The sequence below is a fragment of the Pseudopodoces humilis genome, chromosome 5 (genome assembly GCF_049639895.1).
Source record: "Pseudopodoces humilis isolate 2021_Gansu_Grassland_sample_001 chromosome 5, ASM4963989v1, whole genome shotgun sequence".
Lineage (NCBI taxonomy): Eukaryota > Metazoa > Chordata > Aves > Passeriformes > Paridae > Pseudopodoces > Pseudopodoces humilis.
The window spans coordinates 6014508-6034717 of NC_142204.1; the positions used below are offsets into that span (position 1 = coordinate 6014508).

The 20210-nt window shown below is 40.4% G+C and overlaps 1 protein-coding gene across 12 annotated transcripts in view; it reads left to right on the top strand.

Annotated features, from left to right (window-relative positions):
* SOX5 (SRY-box transcription factor 5) overlaps positions 1-20210 on the top strand; it is a 604370-nt gene that overhangs the window by 563162 nt on the left and 20998 nt on the right. For all 12 annotated transcript variants that reach the window (XM_014256070.2, XM_014256071.2, XM_088055169.1 and 9 more), the window contains 2 exons: positions 4903-5080; positions 9764-9909. In XM_014256070.2, the coding sequence (XP_014111545.1) occupies positions 4903-5080; positions 9764-9909 (324 nt within the window). The remainder of the gene's footprint in view (positions 1-4902; positions 5081-9763; positions 9910-20210) is intronic.

Genomic DNA, 20210 nt, shown 5'->3' on the forward strand with positions numbered 1-20210 from the left:
AGGTCATTTAAGCACATTTGTATTGCCAGTCAGATGATACCCAGAGTAGTTCATGATTTTGTAATAAAACCCTGCAACCTGGACTTTCAGTGTGTGCCACAGTGGGATCCAGCACTTGGATTTAAATGACAGTACAGTAATTCAGTAACTGTATTTTAATAGTGCACTAATCTTAAAATATGTGAAAAGGAGTGAGATTATCAAATCCTAATGAATCATCTGGGTTCTTCACCACCCCTCCCCCCTCTTTTTTTCATTCTCTGAGACTGGTTCATCCATGTGGGCTATCAGTCTTTTATTCAGCTCTTGGTGTTGAAATAGTGCCATTTTTAATAAATGGTTTAGAGAGTTTCTCAAAATCAGATTTTACCCCCTTCTTTTTCCATATCTATTCTCCATACAGGTGAATTAACCTTTTATTCTAGGAGGAAGTAAATAGAGACAGCATGATGGAAAGATTAGAAAAGACATCATTTCAGCCAACTATTTCAAGATTGGTGACTGTGAGTCCTGGATCTGTCTGAAGTTCTGCTGCTGTCACTGTGTGGCTGTGGCCAAATCCCTTCCTTTTCCCCCTCTTTCATTTTTTCCTCCCATGTTAATAAGCACTTTGTGTTAACCTATAGCATTTTACCTTTTCAAAGGACCACACAAACCTTATAAAATCAGTGTGATTCACGCTCAACTTGCCAGCAGAATTTCTGTTTGTGTTGCATGTCAGGCACTTAAACCAGGAGATTTTCTGTGTCTGAAGTTTAAAATATGACAGCTCAGAGTTATACTAATCCAGGTTGAGTGATGCTACAAAATACAGCTCTTGAATATTTTATTTACCCTCCCCTAAATTCTGGTGTAGGTGAAGGGTTCTTTCTTTCCTCAAATACCTAGCTACAACCTGGAAGAAAAATCTAGAGGAAATCAAGGATTTAAATTTCCCTGAATTCAGGTTTGGGTTAATGAGTCTGCCAGTCCTGGGAGGAAAATCAGTTCTCCCTAAAACAGCAACTGTTCTGTCACAGCTGTGATACAGGGGATGGGAATCTCTTTGCCAATGCTTTGCTTTTTGTGGGTACATTTTATTAGCCCTCCTTCATGTGTTTTGGCTTATGCTTTATTCTCTACATTTATTTTGTGCATATGTGTATTTTGTTTTTTAAGACCAATGTGCCACTTTTAAAGAGGCATTTCATAACCTTTAATCAAGATCATATTTTATTTTCATCACATCTGTGTTTATATTATTACAAGCCTTTTGGGTCTTAACATCTTCTAGTCTCAGCATTAATTGTTTTGGTTGATATATAAATACATGTTTGACTTTAATTCTTTAGAAAATACTGGCTTGGGAAAAAAACCCTGCCTTGTCAATGTCATCTTAGAATAGCTGCATTTCAAAAAAAGGCAGGGACCAATCCATGCTTTCTCTGATAAAAACTGATTGCATGAAGTAATTCTAGATTCTCTGATCCACTGCATAAAAACAAATCTCCTGTCTGTTGAAAGATACCATCTACCTGAAGTGAAGGTGCTACATCTGGCTTTTTATCTTTTGTCTCTTACTTGCCCGAGCTGTCTTACACCTAGCCCTGGCATAAGTGGGAAAATTCTGCTAATCTGTAATGTGGCAGAATGTTAACTGGGAGGTTTTATAGTCAAAAGATAAAGGTAGACTGACACCTAATTCTTATTGGGGTTACACAGGCCCATATCAATAATGGAGCCAGTACAGTTCTTGGTTTAAGGTAGAAGGGCAGAGGATTCTGAATTTATGGCTGCAGAAAGTGAAAAGAGTAACATGTTTCACTGACTAGGAGTGAAGATCCTAACAGTCATCTTCACACTTAACACAATTGTATGTTATTACTTGTCCCCCAGATATTTTTAGATTCCTCTGGGATAAATCAGTGTAGTTCCACTGCTGTAAAAGAAATGACTGAAGTTATTACCAAATCACGATGCAACATAGGATTTTTTAATGCATTTGACTTCCAGCGAGGATTTGAGAATGCTCTTTGAAATAACAGAAGTAAAAATGTACGAAGACCAAACAGTGGAGTAGTATCATTTTGTAAATATATATAATAGCTGAAAATTATTTAGTTTTCCCCCCCTTTATGAGAACCAAGCTTCTGTGACCTCCGATTAATTTACCATTAGCCTGAACACACAATGAAAGTGAATGAAGGGGCAATTTGGAATGACATTTATCAGCTCTGGAACTGTCGACTTCTATTATTTCCACAAGGCCTTATATTTCTTGGCTTCAGAGAAGGCTGTGCTGACTTGAATGAAGAAGAGCATCCTTACTACCGAGAATAGTTACAACACAAACAGCCTCACTGCTTGATGCCTACAGTGGGGGGGAAAAACTTCTCCTCTGTTTCTAACTTGCATTAAATGACATTTGAACCACCGTTGTATGGTGGACTTGGACAGGACCTTGCCTTCACACCAGGTTAAAAAAAAGGGAACTGAAGAGCTGAGAAAAGGGAGAAGGAGCAAGAGGGGGGAAGGAAATAAGGTTTCTAGGGATAGGATAGCTAAGGGACTGAGGCAAGAGGATGAAAAAATTGGTCACTATAAGGATGTAGATTGGAATCCAAGCTGCCTTTGCAGCGTGTGAGAGCCATTCCTATCAAGGACTAGCTGCTGCTCCTTCTGAACTGGTGCTGCTCTCAGTCAGATTTCTTTTGGGCAGAGAGCACGATGCAGCTTTCAGTCCCATATCTGACACTAATCAGCCCCTTTTGTTGAGACTTACAGCAGATGTCAAGAATCAAACGTACATGGAAACCAAACCCTCTTGGATTGAACTGAAACAAGTCTGTGGGCAGGTTTGCTTGGCTTCTCAGGCTGTCTTCCAAATACATGAGTTTGCTATTCAGGGATCCTTGTCTGGCACAAGGTCGCTGTGTTTGGTTGATTTGTTGGCTCATTTGTACTTAAAACTTTCATGCAACTAACCCAGTAGTGATTTCACAACATTATAGTTGGACTGTTGTGAGACTTCTTTATTTTTTTGTTGAAATCAGAGGAGCAGCAAAGCAAGTCCCCTTCCATTTGGCTGGTATTTTTTTCTATTTTTATTTTGTCTTTTATCTATTTTATTCTAATACAATGGATTTGTATTTCTGTAAAGTAACAAATCCCTTCTAAAAATGTCAAATGCCGGTTTTACTGGTGACATTTTTAACCCTGCAGCCTACATCTAGAAGATCAACAGACCTCTGCCATCTAGGTACCTAATTCACTTCTGAGAGTATAGTATGTAGGCTCCTAAGGCTATTTCATGCACCGATTTTTTTCCCATTTATTTTATGCACAAGCTGCCTCTAGGATGGCTTCAACATCACTTTCAGGATGACAGCTTTGTCCACAATCCCTCTGATAATGTTTATCTGCTATGACTGTCACAAAACTCTGTATAAATATAACCAAATGTAGAAATAAAATCAAGTATAACAAAGGTGCTTTGCTCAGAGGCAATGGAGAAGTTACGTGACAGTGCTTTGCAGAATTGTCTTGGGTTTGGAGACATTTACATCGTACTTCTACAAGCAATAGGCAGCTGTAAAATTCCTTCCTTACTGCAGCACATCCATCTGTGTGGAAAAGAATCACTGTTACTTGATAGTTACAGAGACTTTGGTGGTAACAGTAAAACACTCAAACACAAAAAAAAAAACTCACAAAAACCAAAAGCAGAGTCTAGTCTCACTCAGCTTTGCATTGTTGTAAGCCAGGAATAATTTTATAAAGCTAAACATACTTGGAATTTAGGGAGACCAGAATCAGTTTCCTCAGTGTCTAGAGCTGAAATCCAGTTGTTTTAACCACCACACTGATGCAGCACTTCTTGCAGATAAAAGATGACTTTCCTAAGTCACAGTGTCAGACAAGAGCTAAGCTGTTATGTGGTGATTTGATCTAATATCACATCCATTAGTTCTGCTTATTTAAAAGTCAGTTAAAATCACTTCTAAAATACTCCCCTTGTTGAAAATCCTTTTCTCCCATCTCTGTTGTTTTTTTTTTTCCATACTGTATTTTACTTTGATCGAACAAAAATACATTACTTGGCATTTTAATGTTTTTTATAGCACTGCCTGTCACTCTGTGTAATCAAGACAGGTTTAGGAATAATTCCAGTGACCCCACAAAAAATGTCACCCAATTACTGTATTTTCACATAATAATAATAATTGCTGAAATCTAGAAGTTAAACTTTGCAACAGATAAAAACATCTAAGGGTATATGCAGAATTATCCATGTTACTGTCTCAGATTTTGTTAAGGTGGAAGAGAAGTATTTATTTCCTGTGGTGTTTTTGTGCTTGTAATTCTAAGTCTGGGAAGTTCAGGGGAAAGTACAAGTTAAAACAAAAGAAAACCTGAAGAAAAGGCACACGTGCAATAAAAAACCCAAACCCCTCCCCCCCCCAAAAAAAAAAAAAAGACCATTAAAAAACCCAACTGAACTCCCCCATTCACTTGTTTGCCCAGTTTGGCTAGTGGTGGTTGAGTTTTAGGTGAAGATGGTGTTCAGTTTTGACTTCATTAATGAATCTTAGATTCAAAATAAAATATAGCTGTTAAATTGCTCTTTATTTTCATGATAGAAGCAAATGTCTTGTTGATGGGAATAATTTCTTCAGAGACAACTCTCACACAAAGTGCAAATGGATGATGTTCTCTGATCATGTCACACTAATTTTCCAGTTTATCTATCATTTCAGTTCCAAACCAGAGTGACAAGATGGTATCACATTTGATCTTCATATATATGATACAACCTCTCAGGTTTAGAAGTTCATATGAGCTGAAACCAGTGTCTTCGCTTGGGCGGTGTTGTGCCAACAGCAGTTTGGTGATAACATTCTTTTTCTCCTCTGCTTTTTGCAGGATGAAGTGGCCCAGCCTCTGAACCTTTCAGCCAAACCCAAGACATCTGATGGCAAATCTCCCACATCACCCACCTCTCCTCACATGCCAGCTCTGAGAATAAACAGTGGGGCCAGTTCGCTAAAGTCCTCCGTGCCAGCAACATTAGCGAGTCCTTCGGCCAGAGCCAATACAATAGGTGAGCTCTGTCATGATTATCCCACTCAGAACAGGGGATAGGGGATTATAATAGTAATAATTCAGGGATTTCCCTAATGGAAGGGGGGTTGTTATTAGCCACTGCCAGGCAGTGGGCCAAGAGCTGTCACAGGTTGACCGTAATACTCCAGTTGGTTGGTGTCAGTGAAGAAATTCACTTTCAGGAGGGGTATCTTAGCTTTTTCAGACTCAGAAAACAAAGGTCTGGGTTATTTCAGGGGCTGCTTTAACTTCTAAAAATGCTATTTTTTAATGGCACACATTAAAGACAGTGACCTGTCTAATGGTGGGCATTGAAGACCCGTGATATTATTCTACTTCATCTAAAAGTGATGGATGGACTTTCAAAAACATTTCTTAAAGTTAAAAGCCATTTTTCCATGTGTTTCCAAAATTACAGGTTTAATCCTTAGTCTGTCCAAATGCTGAATGGAATGTTATTTTACCTTGGTGTAATAAGCAAAGCAATCACCCAGTTCATTAAAGGAAATCCCAAATTTGTTTTTCTGTGTTGCAAAAAGTCTTGACTGGCTGTTTTTCACATCGTTCCAGAAAATAGTGATAATTCTTCCTCCTGCCAAAATTATGCCTTTGCCTAAATACCATCTAAATAGTAACAGTTTTATTGATAATTTCATAAATCTGATGCGTTAAAGGGACTGTTCTTTGTGTGTGTAAGGAAAATGTGTACACACCCCATTCTTGATCCTTCTAACTGAAATGTTGTATTCCATGAAGTGATTGAGTATAACCTGAATCAAGATTTCATTATGTAAATCAAGCTCTGTTTTGGGAATTGAGTGAGGCAGATGTACTTTTTCTACTATCTGCTGTGTTCCTCCTAAAACATCTCCTGCCTGGCCACTTGCAGGGATAGCACAAAAAACCCCAAAAAAAGCCATAGGTCAAACCTATCAGAAGATATGTCTGTGATACAGCAGTGCTATGCAGTAAAATTTATTTAGTATGACACATTACAATTATATAAATATTTTTTAAATAGCACGTTACTAAGTGTTGATGTCTGTATTGTTATTAACCCCACACTCTTTAACTGTGATACATAGTAATGTGTTTTATCTTTAATTTGCTTGACCCTGCTGTTCTCTATGCACAATGCATTGAGTTTCATTTTTTTTCACATTAGATTTTTTTGTCCTTGAGTAGAGGGAACATCATATTTCAATGGGAAGTTAAGCATCTGGCTGCATTTTGGTGGCAAGACATCTCTGTTCTCCCCTCTCCAATCTTCTTTCCCTAAACACATGACATTTTCCATAGGTTTGAGACCTCTGCAATTTACTTCTTTTAACAAGGTGCAGATTTTGAAATGCTGTACCTTTAATGAGTGATAAGGTAATTGGATAAAAGCTGTGAGGATGAACAGAGCTTTAAAGGTCACTCTTGTAAGAAGAATTAATGTGTTATACCATTAATAAACCATGGAAAACTGTGGAGCAAAAGATAACATACTTAAGTTATTGTTAATGACATAGAGTTCACTGCTGTATATCTCTCTGCTACAAATATAGAAAGTGACTTTTTGAGGTTGCTGAGCAGTATCACTCTGCATGCTGTATATATAAGATAAGCTGTCTTTAACTGGTGCAGGAGCTGCATGGACACAATGTATTTCTATACAAGGTTTATCCTTTAATGGAGGACTGCAAGAAAGAAAAGTTCCTGAACACCCTACAAAGTCTCCTACTAGCTGCTAGGTCAGATCCAACAGAAGTTACATCAAGTAGGATTCATTGCCCTGATGTCACTGTTTGGTGATCTTGAAGTGAGCATGAAATTGCACGTCTCCCTCCAGCAGGAGCTACGCCACAAAGGATTTTGATAGCATTTTTAGCTAAGCTACCAAGGTCCCTAGTAGGGTTGGGAAACGGGATCACTTTCTCATCCTCTCCAAAAAGCCACTGGGAAACCCTCAGTCATCTGTCAGAGTTGCCTCCAGTACTGGAATGATTGGAGCTGTCAGCACAAGGCACAAGTTGTCTATCCTAGGTGTGCACAGCCCACCTTGCTGGGATGCACCTGAGCTATCACTTTTCACCCCCATTAACTTCAAATTAAAAACCTTTCTCTGGAAGCAGTTCTTCAGGCTCCTTGGCTCCCATGACATGGAGAAATGCCTGTGTACTGTTCAGTTTTCTTTTGGGGGACGTGAACTCAGAGCCTCAGAGATTGTCAGCATAGCTGCACTCAGGCACACAGCTCCACAGCCCTTTCCAGAGCTATCCCTATAGCATATAAATTGTGCTACAGACTGAGCAGTCACAAATGTCATGGCTTCATGTATGACTTTAAATCCAAGCATTTCTTTTTGGGAACAGGCATATGTCCGTGTACTAAAAACAGAAACAACTTATCTTTGCTCTTTGCCACTATCTGCAACATCTCTGTGCTAGTTTGGCAATCCTTGGAACTAAGTTCATTTTATGTAATGCAGTTCCCCTCTCTGTCAATAATTCACCACCTACCCTAAACAACAATAATTTACATTCAACTCGCTTCTATATTAATCATTTCCCTGCACACCAGCATCTTGGCAGCTACTGAAAAACATAAGGAGTGCTTGCTTTTATTCACTGTCATGTGCCAAACTGTCTCAAAGATAGCAGTATTCAGGAAAAGCCAAATAGTCTGGAGAAGGCCATGAATTCCAGTTTCTAGGCAAATTTGGCTCTGTTACAGATTGAAAGTATTATACCTAGACAACAGCAAAAGCAGCACTAATACTGCTGTTTGTTTGTTTATTTGCTTCCTTTTTAATTTTTTCTGACTACATGCAAGGTTGATCAGATGCAAAGGTTAACAGATGCAAACTGGGGAAGAAACCAAGCAAGTTGGTAAAATGGAGATTAAAAAAAAATATAAAAAATCAGCTGGTAGCACTGTGCTAGTATAGGCTATATTCTTCCTTATGCTGGGAAAACTGGAATTACTGGAATTCCATTGGTTGGGAATTACTGAACTGGGTCATTTGATAAAAGCAATGTGGATGAAGTTATTTCATATAAAACTCTCAGGGTTCTTGAGGTTTTTGCCAAAACCTAGCTGTTAGTACAGTTAACAACAGTCAAACTGCACAGGAACTTTTCTTTCTAGCTTTTGTTCTCGACGGAAGATGGGAGTACCAGTCCCACTCTGTCTGCAGTATGAAGAAAACAACAATAAAACCCCAAACCAAACTAAAATCCTGACAGCAGCACAGCACTGAACTAATCTGACATCAGCTTCTTCCCCAGAAATGTTTTAAGCTGCAAGACAATGTCCTACGTTTTTGGCAATCAGCAGATCAGATAGAAGAGTCTAGCAATACAGCAGGGATGTGTAATCTGACATGATTAGACAAGGCTCTTTAGGAACAGAACATTCATAATTGAGACAAAGAAAGTATTAATAACACTTTCCTAACACGGCAGTTAGCCATTTTATATTTCCTTTCTTTAATCTTAGTGTTTTTCAACAAATCATGGGATTTAATAGCGTGTTTTGGCAGATTAGAGGATTTATGGCCCAGATGTTTTTTGTTCTAAAAATGGATTAGGGTGTAAAGTTTGCTGGAATCCATGGAACATGTTGAGGCAAGCCGGTCATTTTGTGTGTGATTAGTGCCTGCCTTCTGTCTCACAGTCCCTCCATCTGTCACAATTCACCAATGGATCTGGTTAGATTTAGCCTCATGTCACAAACAGAAGTCCCTTTTCTGGGCAATTTAATATTACAGATTCATTTTATGCCGTTTTTATGCCCTAGTTAAAAGACAGAAAGAAGTGTGTGTGTGCACACGTGTGGGATGTGGAGGGGGAGAGGGAGATTGATAGATATTAGCCTCTACTTTAATATCTGAAAAATACACTGGGGCTTGGAGTCTTCCATCAGTATTCTATCCTGCAAATCACATGCAGATCGTAATAAGTATAATCTACAGTACACTAAAGGAAAAAAATGACAAAGTGTCACATTTAAAATTAAATAGTATTAACCGTGCTGGTGATTCTTGTAACATTTTAAAAGGAAATAAATCAGTGACTACTAAGGCTAAGCCCTAGGCTGTGAATTTGCAGCAAAACAGTGGACATTTGACCTACTATTAGCAGCATGAATAGGAGTGGGAATGTAGGTCCGTGTAGCTGTGGTTTCTTGTACATTTATGAATGACAGGTGGTGGTGGGGTGTATTCAGTGGATGAGGTTTTTCTTCTCAGCCATTATGCATTTCATATGTATAGCAAACCACCGCCACCTGTGGTTTATTTTAATGTATTCACAAGTTTTAAGAAGGGGAAGAATGAAACGGTCTATTTTTAAGAGTTTGGGATTGCTGGCATGATCAAAGCTTCCCCTAACTCTTATCCGGTTACATCCTGCTGCATACAAACCACAGGGCTAACCTCTGCAGTGTCAGGGAAATATTGAAATTAATGGGATCAAATAGCAGGAATGAGGATTTTGGCACTGAGATTTCTCGTGCTTTATGTCCAGGTGCCTCTATCATAACAACAACAGAATCACAGAGCACAGACAGGTTTGTGGGCATTGCCTTTTAACTCTTTCTCATTAATAACGATAAACTGCATTCCACTAGTGAAAGCTACAGTGTTTTCTTGTAACTTCCTTATTTTAAGACATCCTTTCTTCTGTCGTGTTGTCAGGTTATTTAAATGACCACGATGCTGTTACCAAGGCAATCCAGGAGGCCCGGCAGATGAAGGAGCAGCTACGGCGGGAGCAGCAGGTGCTGGATGGGAAGGTGGCCGTGGTGAACAGCCTGGGTCTCAATAACTGCAGGACAGAAAAAGTGAGTTTCCCAGACTCCTTCTGCAAAGGGTCAGAGTGGTCGTTTGCCTCTCCCCACAGATACACGGGTTCTTCCTCCCTTCTCTTCCTCCTTATTCTACTTTTCCTTCCCCAATTTTGAAGCAGAATAGTTCAAAAGAAGTGAAAAGCAACATGGAAACCACAAGCAAAAACTGACATGAAAGAGACCTGGAGACCCCTGGGGGAGAGTGGGGAGGAGGTAGAGATAGTTAAAGCCCTCACAAGAACTTTGGAGACCCCTGATTCTCTGTTCCAGCCTGTCAACATGTATTAAGAGAAGGTGATCTTGGAAATTTCTGGGTCTAAGTGGAAATCTTGCTTTATGGAAATGCTTACATGTGTTTGTGAGATGAGCTGGATTTGAAAATATTCAAGCTTCTTTAGGAACATAAGCTTTGCTGATACTCAGGCTCAGCTTCTGGGTATTTAGCCTTGTGAGGTCGTCATATATGATATTTTGTGACCATTGCAATGTAGCACTGTCATGTCATGTTAGATGACTTAACAAAATTGAAAAGCAGAGAATTGACAACACAAAGTGCACCAAATATTTGCAGTGAAACTTAGAGGCAGCAGAACATATGGGCCTTACCACCTTCTGCTTTTGGACTGGCCTGTGAAGCTGTGCTTTAACACAATATACCAACAAAGTGGATATTCTCTAGTAAAATTTGTGTGTTCTCTAACAGTCACACAAGGTTGTGATTTGCTTCTTTTCTCCATAAGTGCCTGATGTCTTTCTGTGCACTACCTTGGCTTATGGAGGATAAATAGACCTGCCAGTGCCTGCTGCCACATTTATAGTGAGCTGTCCTTATAATGCTGCCACCTAAGGTACGCATCTCAACTCCGGCACGCATCTCAGCGTCGTGGGCTTAGCAAGGCTTTCTCCTGTTCTTCTCCTTCCTGCAGTATTTTCTGAGGTGATACAGACATCCTTGTGCAGTACAAGGATCCCTGTTGTCACATTTGGTGTCAACTACATTAAATTGAAACCACTTCTACTGTAAAGTCTTGTGCAGTTCACTGAGACAGGCAGATAAATAGATTGAATAAAAATGATCAGCTATTTAGCAGAAACTTGAAATCCAGTCATCCTAGGAAGCTTGTGAGTCAAACAATATTGTCCAGAATGAGCAGATTGCTAATTTGGATAGCTTTCCATTTTCCCTGGTTTTAGATGGAGTTTGATCAATAAGCTGTGAGAAGCCAGCAGCCTGCATAATGAATGTTAAATGTACATGTGAGTCTCTCACCGCTGTACTTTTTTCATCAGCCTATCCTGGGTGTCAGTGATGTAGAAATGACTCCAATTTCATGCACTTTCTGGAGAGGAAGGGGAAGGAAAAAAGAGGTCAGTGTAATAGGTATCTGGCAGTACATACACTCTGTCTCAGAAGAATAAGGGTGCTGCTATGGGGAGAGAGAAAGGAAGAGAGGGATAGAGCATGTTTACGGCATTTCACAGAGAAGAGCACCAGAAGGGAAAAGGGAAAAGCAGAGTGTCAGATATAAGAAGAAGTGATCACAAGCACAAAGGAATTTATATTCAAATATTTAAGCATTCTTGAAAGGATGCTCGGAGCAGAAATTCCTTTTCTCTGCTCCCCATGTAGAAATGACTTTAACACTCAGCCAGATGCTAATGCAAAGTGACTCAAGCTATTCCTTGCAAGCATAGCTAAATTGCCGTTATTTGTTAAGCACATTGAATTCAGCTGTGGATACAGCAGTTGGTTGCATTCAGAAAGCATCTGTACCCTTTTTTTTCTTTTTCCTTTTTTTTTTTTTTTCTTTAAATCCTCCAAAGCAGAGACAACTCTACCTATCTCCCCCCTCTCCTCCCTTGTGCTGGCTGGGAATTGTCAAGTGACAACCGACCAAATCCTTTTGGACAGGAAGCCTTCATCCTGAGTTCTATATACTTGCAAAGCAGGCCTTGTGGTTGGATCAGGAAGCCCATTAAAAGCACTTTGATGGTATGGAAATTCATCTTCATGAAGCACCCAGGCCCCTAAGCAGCATGCTGTTTAGCTGTGGTTACAGATCAGTCATTCACATCGGAGGGCAGTAATTGTGCTGACGGCTTGTTCGGCAATGGAAGCACATAATATAATCCCAGGCCCTCCACCATGGCATTGCGAGTTAATCTTCTTTAATACAGATCAGCTGTTGTTCTAACACATGACTTTATGCTGGCTCTAGTGACTCTGCACAGCCTTTTGATTAAGTAACAGGAGTGGAACCATCTGCATTCACTTTATTCTGTTACTTTCCTATTCTTGGGATTCTCCTTATTCCTTCTGTTTTCACTTCACACCCTCAGCCTCAGTTGAAGTTTATTTTCCTCTCTAATTCATACCTCCTGGTGGGCTCGTGGAGGGCAGACAGGAGTTCTTTTACAAGGTAGCAGGAAGAAAAAATGGTTTGCTCAACAGAGAATTTTTCTAAAGAAACTGTAGGCTTTTGGGGTTTTGATACAGTTAATGCCAAAACTTTATTTGGGCTCACTGATTTGAACTCGATGATCGCAGGAGTGTTTTCCAACCTAATTGATTCTGTGATTTATTTTAATATGTGAACTTCATATCCAGACAAACCAACTTCTCTAAAGTTTGTGTCTTTTTGCTCTAGGACTTTAAGGCTTTTTCTCTAAGAGAAAGATTTGAAAGGAAAGCAAGGATTGCCATTTTTAATCAAACTTTATTCTGGTTTCCTCTGCTTTCAGAGGTAGAGAATTAGCTAGTTGGGAATGTGGTTAGCAAGAAGCAGTGCTACAGTTTTATGATGGAGTTTCCTTTTTCAGAAGCTCAAGGTCCCACCATGGGACTTAGTGGCAGCCCCTGAACTTTTCAGGCATCATGCATGTCACTTTTGCTTCCTGACCAGAGAACTGGAGATAGGGGGTGGAATTAAGAGAGGAATAAACTAATGTTCATCTGTGTATCCCTGGGCATATTAGTACTTAGAAATGCACATTATTATTCATTGGTAACAAACACTCATTTGGGGCTATCCCAATTTTTTTCCCTTCTGTGCTGCAGAGTGTAGTGTACTTTTGGAGACCTATGATACTCTGAGACCTGCTGAGATTTTTGTTGTAAGAATTGCTTCTGCAGCCTTTCAGTGGAAGTGGGCTTTGCACCATTTCCAGCGTATATGGGAGAGTCTTGGTGGGGATTTGTCTGCCACGGGTAGCTGGGCAGGCTTGGGGCTGGAAATCATCTTTGGGAGTCTTAAAGCTCTTTGGACTCTTCATATATGCCCTGTTTTCTTGCTCATGTTCCCAGCTGGGTTGATCCCTGTGGACAGCCAGACATGACAGCTAAGGCAGTAGTCAGACAGGAATTTTGTGGAAGTAGAGCGAAACTGTATAAAAGGAGTCATACATAAGAAAAGATTTTTAAAAATGGCTAAGATGATTTGGGTGAGTCACTTTTTGGGCATCCAACTTGGACCATCTTGACGGATTTGATTTTCAGAGGCTTACAGTAAAAACTTTGAGCATCACAATGCTCAATTTTACTAAAACCTATTTTAATTGCAAATGCAGTAAAACATATTTTTACATTACTTTTCTTGGAAACATTTCCTTGTATAAATGAGAAGAGTGTGTTTTTGTGGTTTCTTGGAAACCCAAGAGCATAGCTTTATTTGTAATTGTCATCTACAGTTAATTATAGCTTGATACGTACTATACATAAACCATGTTACCTCTTAGCTCACGGCTCAGGTTGTCACTTGGGGTAAACACCACAAAAGGCAGCATCAGCCAGGGAGCTCTGGCCTGTCTGTTCAGCCCCAAAACTGCAAGAGAAATGTACACAAACACAAAGAGCCGGCATGTGTGTGCATGCATCCCAGCCTACAGCGCACTCCTTCAGGGATACACAACACAAACATGCGGAACGCTAGCCAGTAACTCCCTGCCTGCAGCCAGGCTCGGGGATGTGCTCTGTGACAAAGGAGGAGCAGGGTACCAGCAGTGGCTGGGACAGCTGTGGAAGGACACCCAGCCACAGGAGCCTTGCTGATGGGTAGGGATGGAGTGACACTCCAAATTGAGGACATTCGGATGCGCATCCATCCCACCCCCTTGTGCTAGGGGTGTGTCTTAACCTGCGGTTCAAGTTCTCCCTGTTATTGCTTGGAGTGTGTCCTTTTAAAAGGCTCTGACATATACTTGTCTTCTGGGTTGTGACTAAATAGCTATTTGTAACAATATTTATTCCAGCATTGTAAGCAGGAGCCTATTACTCATGCTTATGGAACACCGGGTTCAGGATGTCTTTCCTCCCATTCCCACACACCCCTCCTCCCACCAGCCTTCCCACTCCCACCCCCACCTCTCCCTCTTCCCCTTAAGAAAGTGCCAAACATGAAATGACAGTGACCAATGTTGACTTAATGTGGATGTTTAATAATGAAAAAAGTGTGTCAGTTCCAGCATTAGTTACAAATGGCAGAAAGTATATCTGGTGGCAGCCCTGTAATAATTTTACATCCATCATTCCTTCTGATGCCTCACTGGCTGCCTGATGGATGGGGATAGCAGAGTTAACTCTTAAGAAACCGCTGTGACCCAGTGAGCTGAAATTAATTTTGTCCCTGCTCTTCCCTTGGAAAGAAGGGTAATATTAAGAATCTCAAACTCACACTCCCTGCTGCCTTTGAGAAATAAAACACTGGAGCTCACTTAACTAAACACATAAGGAGCAGTTGGTTCAACACATGACATTTAAATTTTTCTTGCAGTAGAGAATTTTGAATTTTTCTTCAGTAACTTTTTTTTCTCCCCCTAATGGTTAGATTTGAACCAGAAAGTCATGAGAAAATTGGAAGACAGGAGGGCAGGCAGGAGAAAAAAAAGAGAAGGGTTGGTAAAACAGACGAACCCTGTTCTCGCTGCAGACACCGAGAGTCCGTGGGTCAGGCTAGATTGAGTAAGTTGTAATGATTGAAACCGGGACCTGGCACAAGCCAGGAAGCCCACTGCAAACTAGTCCAGAGGCACAGTACTAACATCAGAAGCCAAATCACTTTGCAAGAGTTGAAACCTGCCCAATTTCATAACCTCTGTCGTATTTTACTGGAAAATTTTACTTCAGCATTCTCAAGGACTGGCAGAGGCTGTGTCACCCACAGATATTACACACGTCCACACTTCTCCCTGCAAGTTCAGCAGACCTAATAGATACATCCTGTAGCCCACTCTATTCCTCACTGGCTTGTTAAACTTCAGCAAAGCTAACCACTGTAATGTTTTTGTTCTCTTCTTGCCGTGTGAGCAGAGATCTGTTTGGACTAATGGTTGTACAATGTGAGGACCAGACAATGACCTGTTGGAGTCCCAGAGCACGAAAGTTAATGTGTTATCCTAACAACTGTACATCCCCCTCTTATTACACCTCTCCCTACTCCCTTTCTAAGCTTGTTTCACTGAGGTTCTTTGCCAGCAGAAGTTCTTGTGTGGAGATTGCAGTCCTCTTTGTTAGCTATCAGCACAGAGCTCAAAGTTTTCAAAATGTGTGACAAGTCAAGCAGGTATTATGTCATCACCCCTGCATCACCCAGATGTCAGACTTCCAGTAAGCCCAGTCAGCAGCCTCAACAGGATCATGCATGGTCAAGGAGTCCTGTTCAACAGGGCTTCCGTACCTACTGCAGTTTCTCCTGACACTCTTCATAAATGTAATTTAAAAAACACAGATCGGGCTTGCACGCTGCAAAGATCAAAATTGGTTTTGCCCAGCACTAACCAATAAACATTTTGATTTACTTCAGCTGAAAGTTTATCCACTTATTATCTGGCCCCCGTCTTTCCTTGCCCCCCTTCTTTTTTCTTTTTTTTTTTTTTTTTTGCCATTTGCTTTGTGGAGATTGTGTATATTTATATTTACAGCCTCTGCATTTAATGGCCACATGCCTTGTTTTCACAGATGGCCAGTAGAACTCCCCTCCCCCCTTTTCCTTTAGTAAAGCCTGCCTTTGGTTTTGCTGCTTTTGTCACAGTGCCACTACTCTCAGTTAGCAAGTGCCTACGCATAAGAGGGAGAGATTCTGCAGTGAAGACTTTTTTCATTTCCCCCAAGGATTTTAGCTCTTCATTTTAAAACACCACTTTTTTTTTTTTTTCCCTCCTGATTGACCATCACTTATTAAGTGCCCAGTTCCATTTTTCAAAGACAAGATTAAGTATGGATATTTATGTGTGTATTTATGTCCTTAGTGCCTTGTGGTGGCAGGGCTGCATGGGCAGGGTTGGCTAATAAAAAATGAAGCCTACAGAGAGAGGGACGGATTCTGCCCACAGATGTGTGTGTGTGTGTTCAAACTCCAGTTGAAATCATGGAGAACAGGAGGCAGAGAGGCAAGGGAGGAACCCTAGACCCGTGTAGATGCTGAAGGCTGAATGGGAATTAAGACTTTGTTGGCTCCAAAGGGCGGAGATTGGAAACATTCACAGCCTAGTGGATCAGGGAGGACTGCTGTTTATGCTGTTGTGGAAGTTTTATGAAACCCAATAAAGATGGATCAGCTTCCTCCTGAAAGAAAAAAAACATACAAGTGAAGTGGAGTTCTTCTAACGACTTCTGAGCTTTTTGAGTCCTTGGGTTTAAGTTCTAAGCTGTGCCCCACAGCTATGAGAGCTCATTACTTCCTGAGATTTTTTTATTATTTTTACATAAGCACATGTCTTGAGCCACTGGGGCTTTCAGCACATTCATGGACTCCAGCATCAGTGGAGTACCTCTCTTCAGTGTAATAGAGGCTGGGCCTGATTCTTCTCTGAGTTGTGTCCATTCGTGCTCCTGAGGGATCAGCCTGCCCTGTTCAACAGGGCTGGAAAAAGTGTAAGCAAAGGTACATCAGCCTTCATGATTTGAATACCTTCTAGGGAAAAATGGGAAAAAAAAGTAGTCTGTAATGACTGTATTGCTTCTATGCAGTTGAGTCACCCATTGTTTATTAAACAATTGCCAGGAAAGCAGAGACTGTGTTCTTGCTTTCTCTTTGCATACATGCAGACCCTCCTTCCCAGGAAATCCTGTGTGGGTTGTGATTTTCCTCTTATTTCATTTTTAGTGTGCCACCTCTCTCCCCCAGTTAATGTTTCCTTTCCACACTGATCAGCTGTACCAGCTTTCTGACTCGCTGTGAAGTCCCTGATTAAAATTTACATGGCACATTTCATCCAGAGACCTCAAAACTCCTCACAGTGGTGGGAAAGGATCGCTATCTCCATCCTGTGGAGTTCAGGAAATTAAGGTACAGTGACTGAACAATTCACAGAGAGTTACAGGCCATGTCAGCCCAAGAAGCAGTCTGGATGAGAAACTGGGTCATGGAACTCTTAACCTATTTGCAGTCAGCAGATTACAGCTGGATCTGGTTGAGGTCAATGCATGTGCCTGTGCTGTAACAACTTTCCTAAGAAGGAAACAGCATCTCATCATTCTGCTTTGATTTCCTTTTCCTTTTTATTCCTTCTTCAAAATAATGGGCTGGGTCAATCCTGCTTGCATTTTCGTGTAAAAGTCCTGACTTGCTCTGTCTCTCAGAGATGATAACATAAGAAAAGCAGGACCTTAGTGTCCTCTAGAATTTCTACTTCCCATCAGTTTATCTCCAAGCCAATTGATACACTTTATGAATGAAGTAAATCTTTCATTCTTTCTCAAGTAAAGAATTTTAAAACATAAAAAAAACCCAAACCACGTTAGAGGCCTGACCCTTGCCAAGTTATTGAGGATTTTCCTCTTTTTATTTCAGTGGACTCTGTCATGCCTTCAGTGCTTTTAAAGATACTGACTTCAGAATCCTTAGAAACTGAAGCCCTGTGTCCACAACACAGAACAAAGAAAAATGACTGTATAAGTTTCAGCAAATTCTTTCTGTGAATTGGTTTCTGTTCCTGAGAGAAGAGTAATTAAATGCCTAGGTCTTTGTAACCATTCTGGTCTTTTCCCTGTAACACCTCATAAGGAACCTCTCTGCTGAGTCTGTATAACACTTCATGTAGATTGCAAATCAGATGCAATGATTTCTAGACAGTATTAAAGCAATATGGATTTTAATAAATACTGTAAACTAAAAGATACAGTTCCTCTGCCAACTGATGCAGCCCCAACTTAGTCTGCATGTCATAATTTTTAAAGAAGTACCATAAAATCAGGAAGAGCCACAAATAAAGAATTTTTTAAATTTATTTTCTTGTTTCTAATGCTGCTTTTAGATTCTGTGGGTGGATTGTTCCATGAAAAATAGAGATCTTGGATAAGCAAGATTGAAAGAGCTGAGGGGGTGGTAAATGCATTGTTTCTTCATACTCAACTTTGATGCAACAACAAAAAAAATCTCCCAAATGATAGCTTGCTGTGACATTATAAATAATCTTTCATCTTCTTTGGTGGTCCACAGAGTTTATGTAATTGTAAGGCTAAACCCCTTCTTTGTTGTTTCTTGCATTTTCATTAGTATAGTAGAAGACCATAAAATTGTGTAGCCAGAAGGGGTTTAATAATTATTGAGTCAACATTTGAAAATCTCACTCTATTTTATCATTTATGCATGTGCTTTTTATGAGTTTTACAGCCCTGCAGGCGTTACTTAAGCAAGGTCCATTGCAGTGGTGGATCTATAACTGCTTTATTTTTATTTTGCTTTCCTTGGTACCTTGTGCCATCAGCAAGAGTCACAATTCCAGATTCATAAAGAAATTACAAGCTTTGAGATGTAATTTTTTGGTAAGATTCAGGAGTGCTGATTTCAGTTACTAAAACATTCATCAGTCTTACTAGGGAACCTTTGGCAAGTCCCATAATGTGTGACTCAGTTTCCCCTCTGGTAAACAGTTAATAGCCCTGCCTTTCTTTGTGAAATGTTGTGGGTAACTCACTCATGAGTGAAGAACACTTGGGCAAGGTGACACAGAAGAACCCAAATCTAGATCAAAGATCCCTCTGAAAACAGCTGGAAATTCTCTTACAGCAGTTAGAGGTGTAACAGGATCTGGGCTATAACAAGGTTTGGACTGGGACATAGACAGCATGCACAGTACCTGTTTTGATGTGCCATGGCATTAATATGCAGGAGCAGAGTCTGAAATGCAAATAATTCATCATGTGCAGACCTCTGGGCACAGCTCTCACTATTGCCAGTTGTTCCCCTAAGTTCTTCCAGCTCTGTCATCTGTAAAGCCTGCCTACCTCATGTTTTCCACATTTGGTCAGACTGTGGATTAAAGTTTTCAAACTCAGGCAATTCTGGTGTTTATTATTACAAGATGCAGAGGGATTGCACAGAAAGATTACTTTTGCAAAGTCTTCATTCGTGTTAGATGGAGCATGAGACTTTTTACCTTCTTGGTGAGTTATGGAAAATACCACAGGTTTGGATGGATAACAATGGGTGCCACCAGCTTGTTTAATAATTAAATACATTTTTCTGTCATAAAGTGAATTTCTATTGTGCAATCATAGCAATTAATCTGCCCAAAACTTTAAGGTTTGGTGCGTATTGACCAAGGTATGTGTTGGAAGGGTTGATATTTACAGGCCCTTGCTGGGGAAGGAGATGTGCCTCAGTGCCACAAACCATATCAGATACTGTCACAGCTTCTGCTCATCAATCTAAGATAAAAACTACCTCAAAACTCAAATCTATTTGGAAATACCACCTTTAGCATTTAGATATGGGAAATAGCTGGACAAACTGTAGTTGGGAGGGGAAGGGAAGAAATGAGACACACAAAAGGATAGTACCAGGCAACCATCTGTTTCTTGGTAATTTATTGACACTGAGCAAAGGTAGCGGGCTGTGTCCATCTGTGTGTGTGGAATTCTTAGGTGCAAGAAATGATCAGCAAGTTTCTCCTTGCAGTCTGTAGATAACTGTGTTTGGCTCTCTCCACCTTTTTTTTTTGATTTTTTTTTTTTTTTTTGATTTTTTTTTTTTGCCTGGCCTCTTCGTTCCCTTGGAATATGAAAAGCAGGAATGTGAAGTTATGTTCCTGAACACTCCTCCTCTGGTATTCTACATTGGCTGTTTCTCTGCAGGCATCAAAACTGAGAGGAGAAATATTCCTGTCAGGGAAAATGGGGGTAGGGTGAGGGGAGCAGCAAAGTGGAGAGTGGACTGCTTCAGTAAGAGTGCTAACCTTGAATTATGCAATCGGAAAAACAGCTCTTGCCAAAATGCAACTCTAACGGAGTTCAGAGTGCCGGCAGAGTTTGCCAAATACCCCAGCCAAAAGGATGTCTCAAAGAGGGGGAGGAGGGA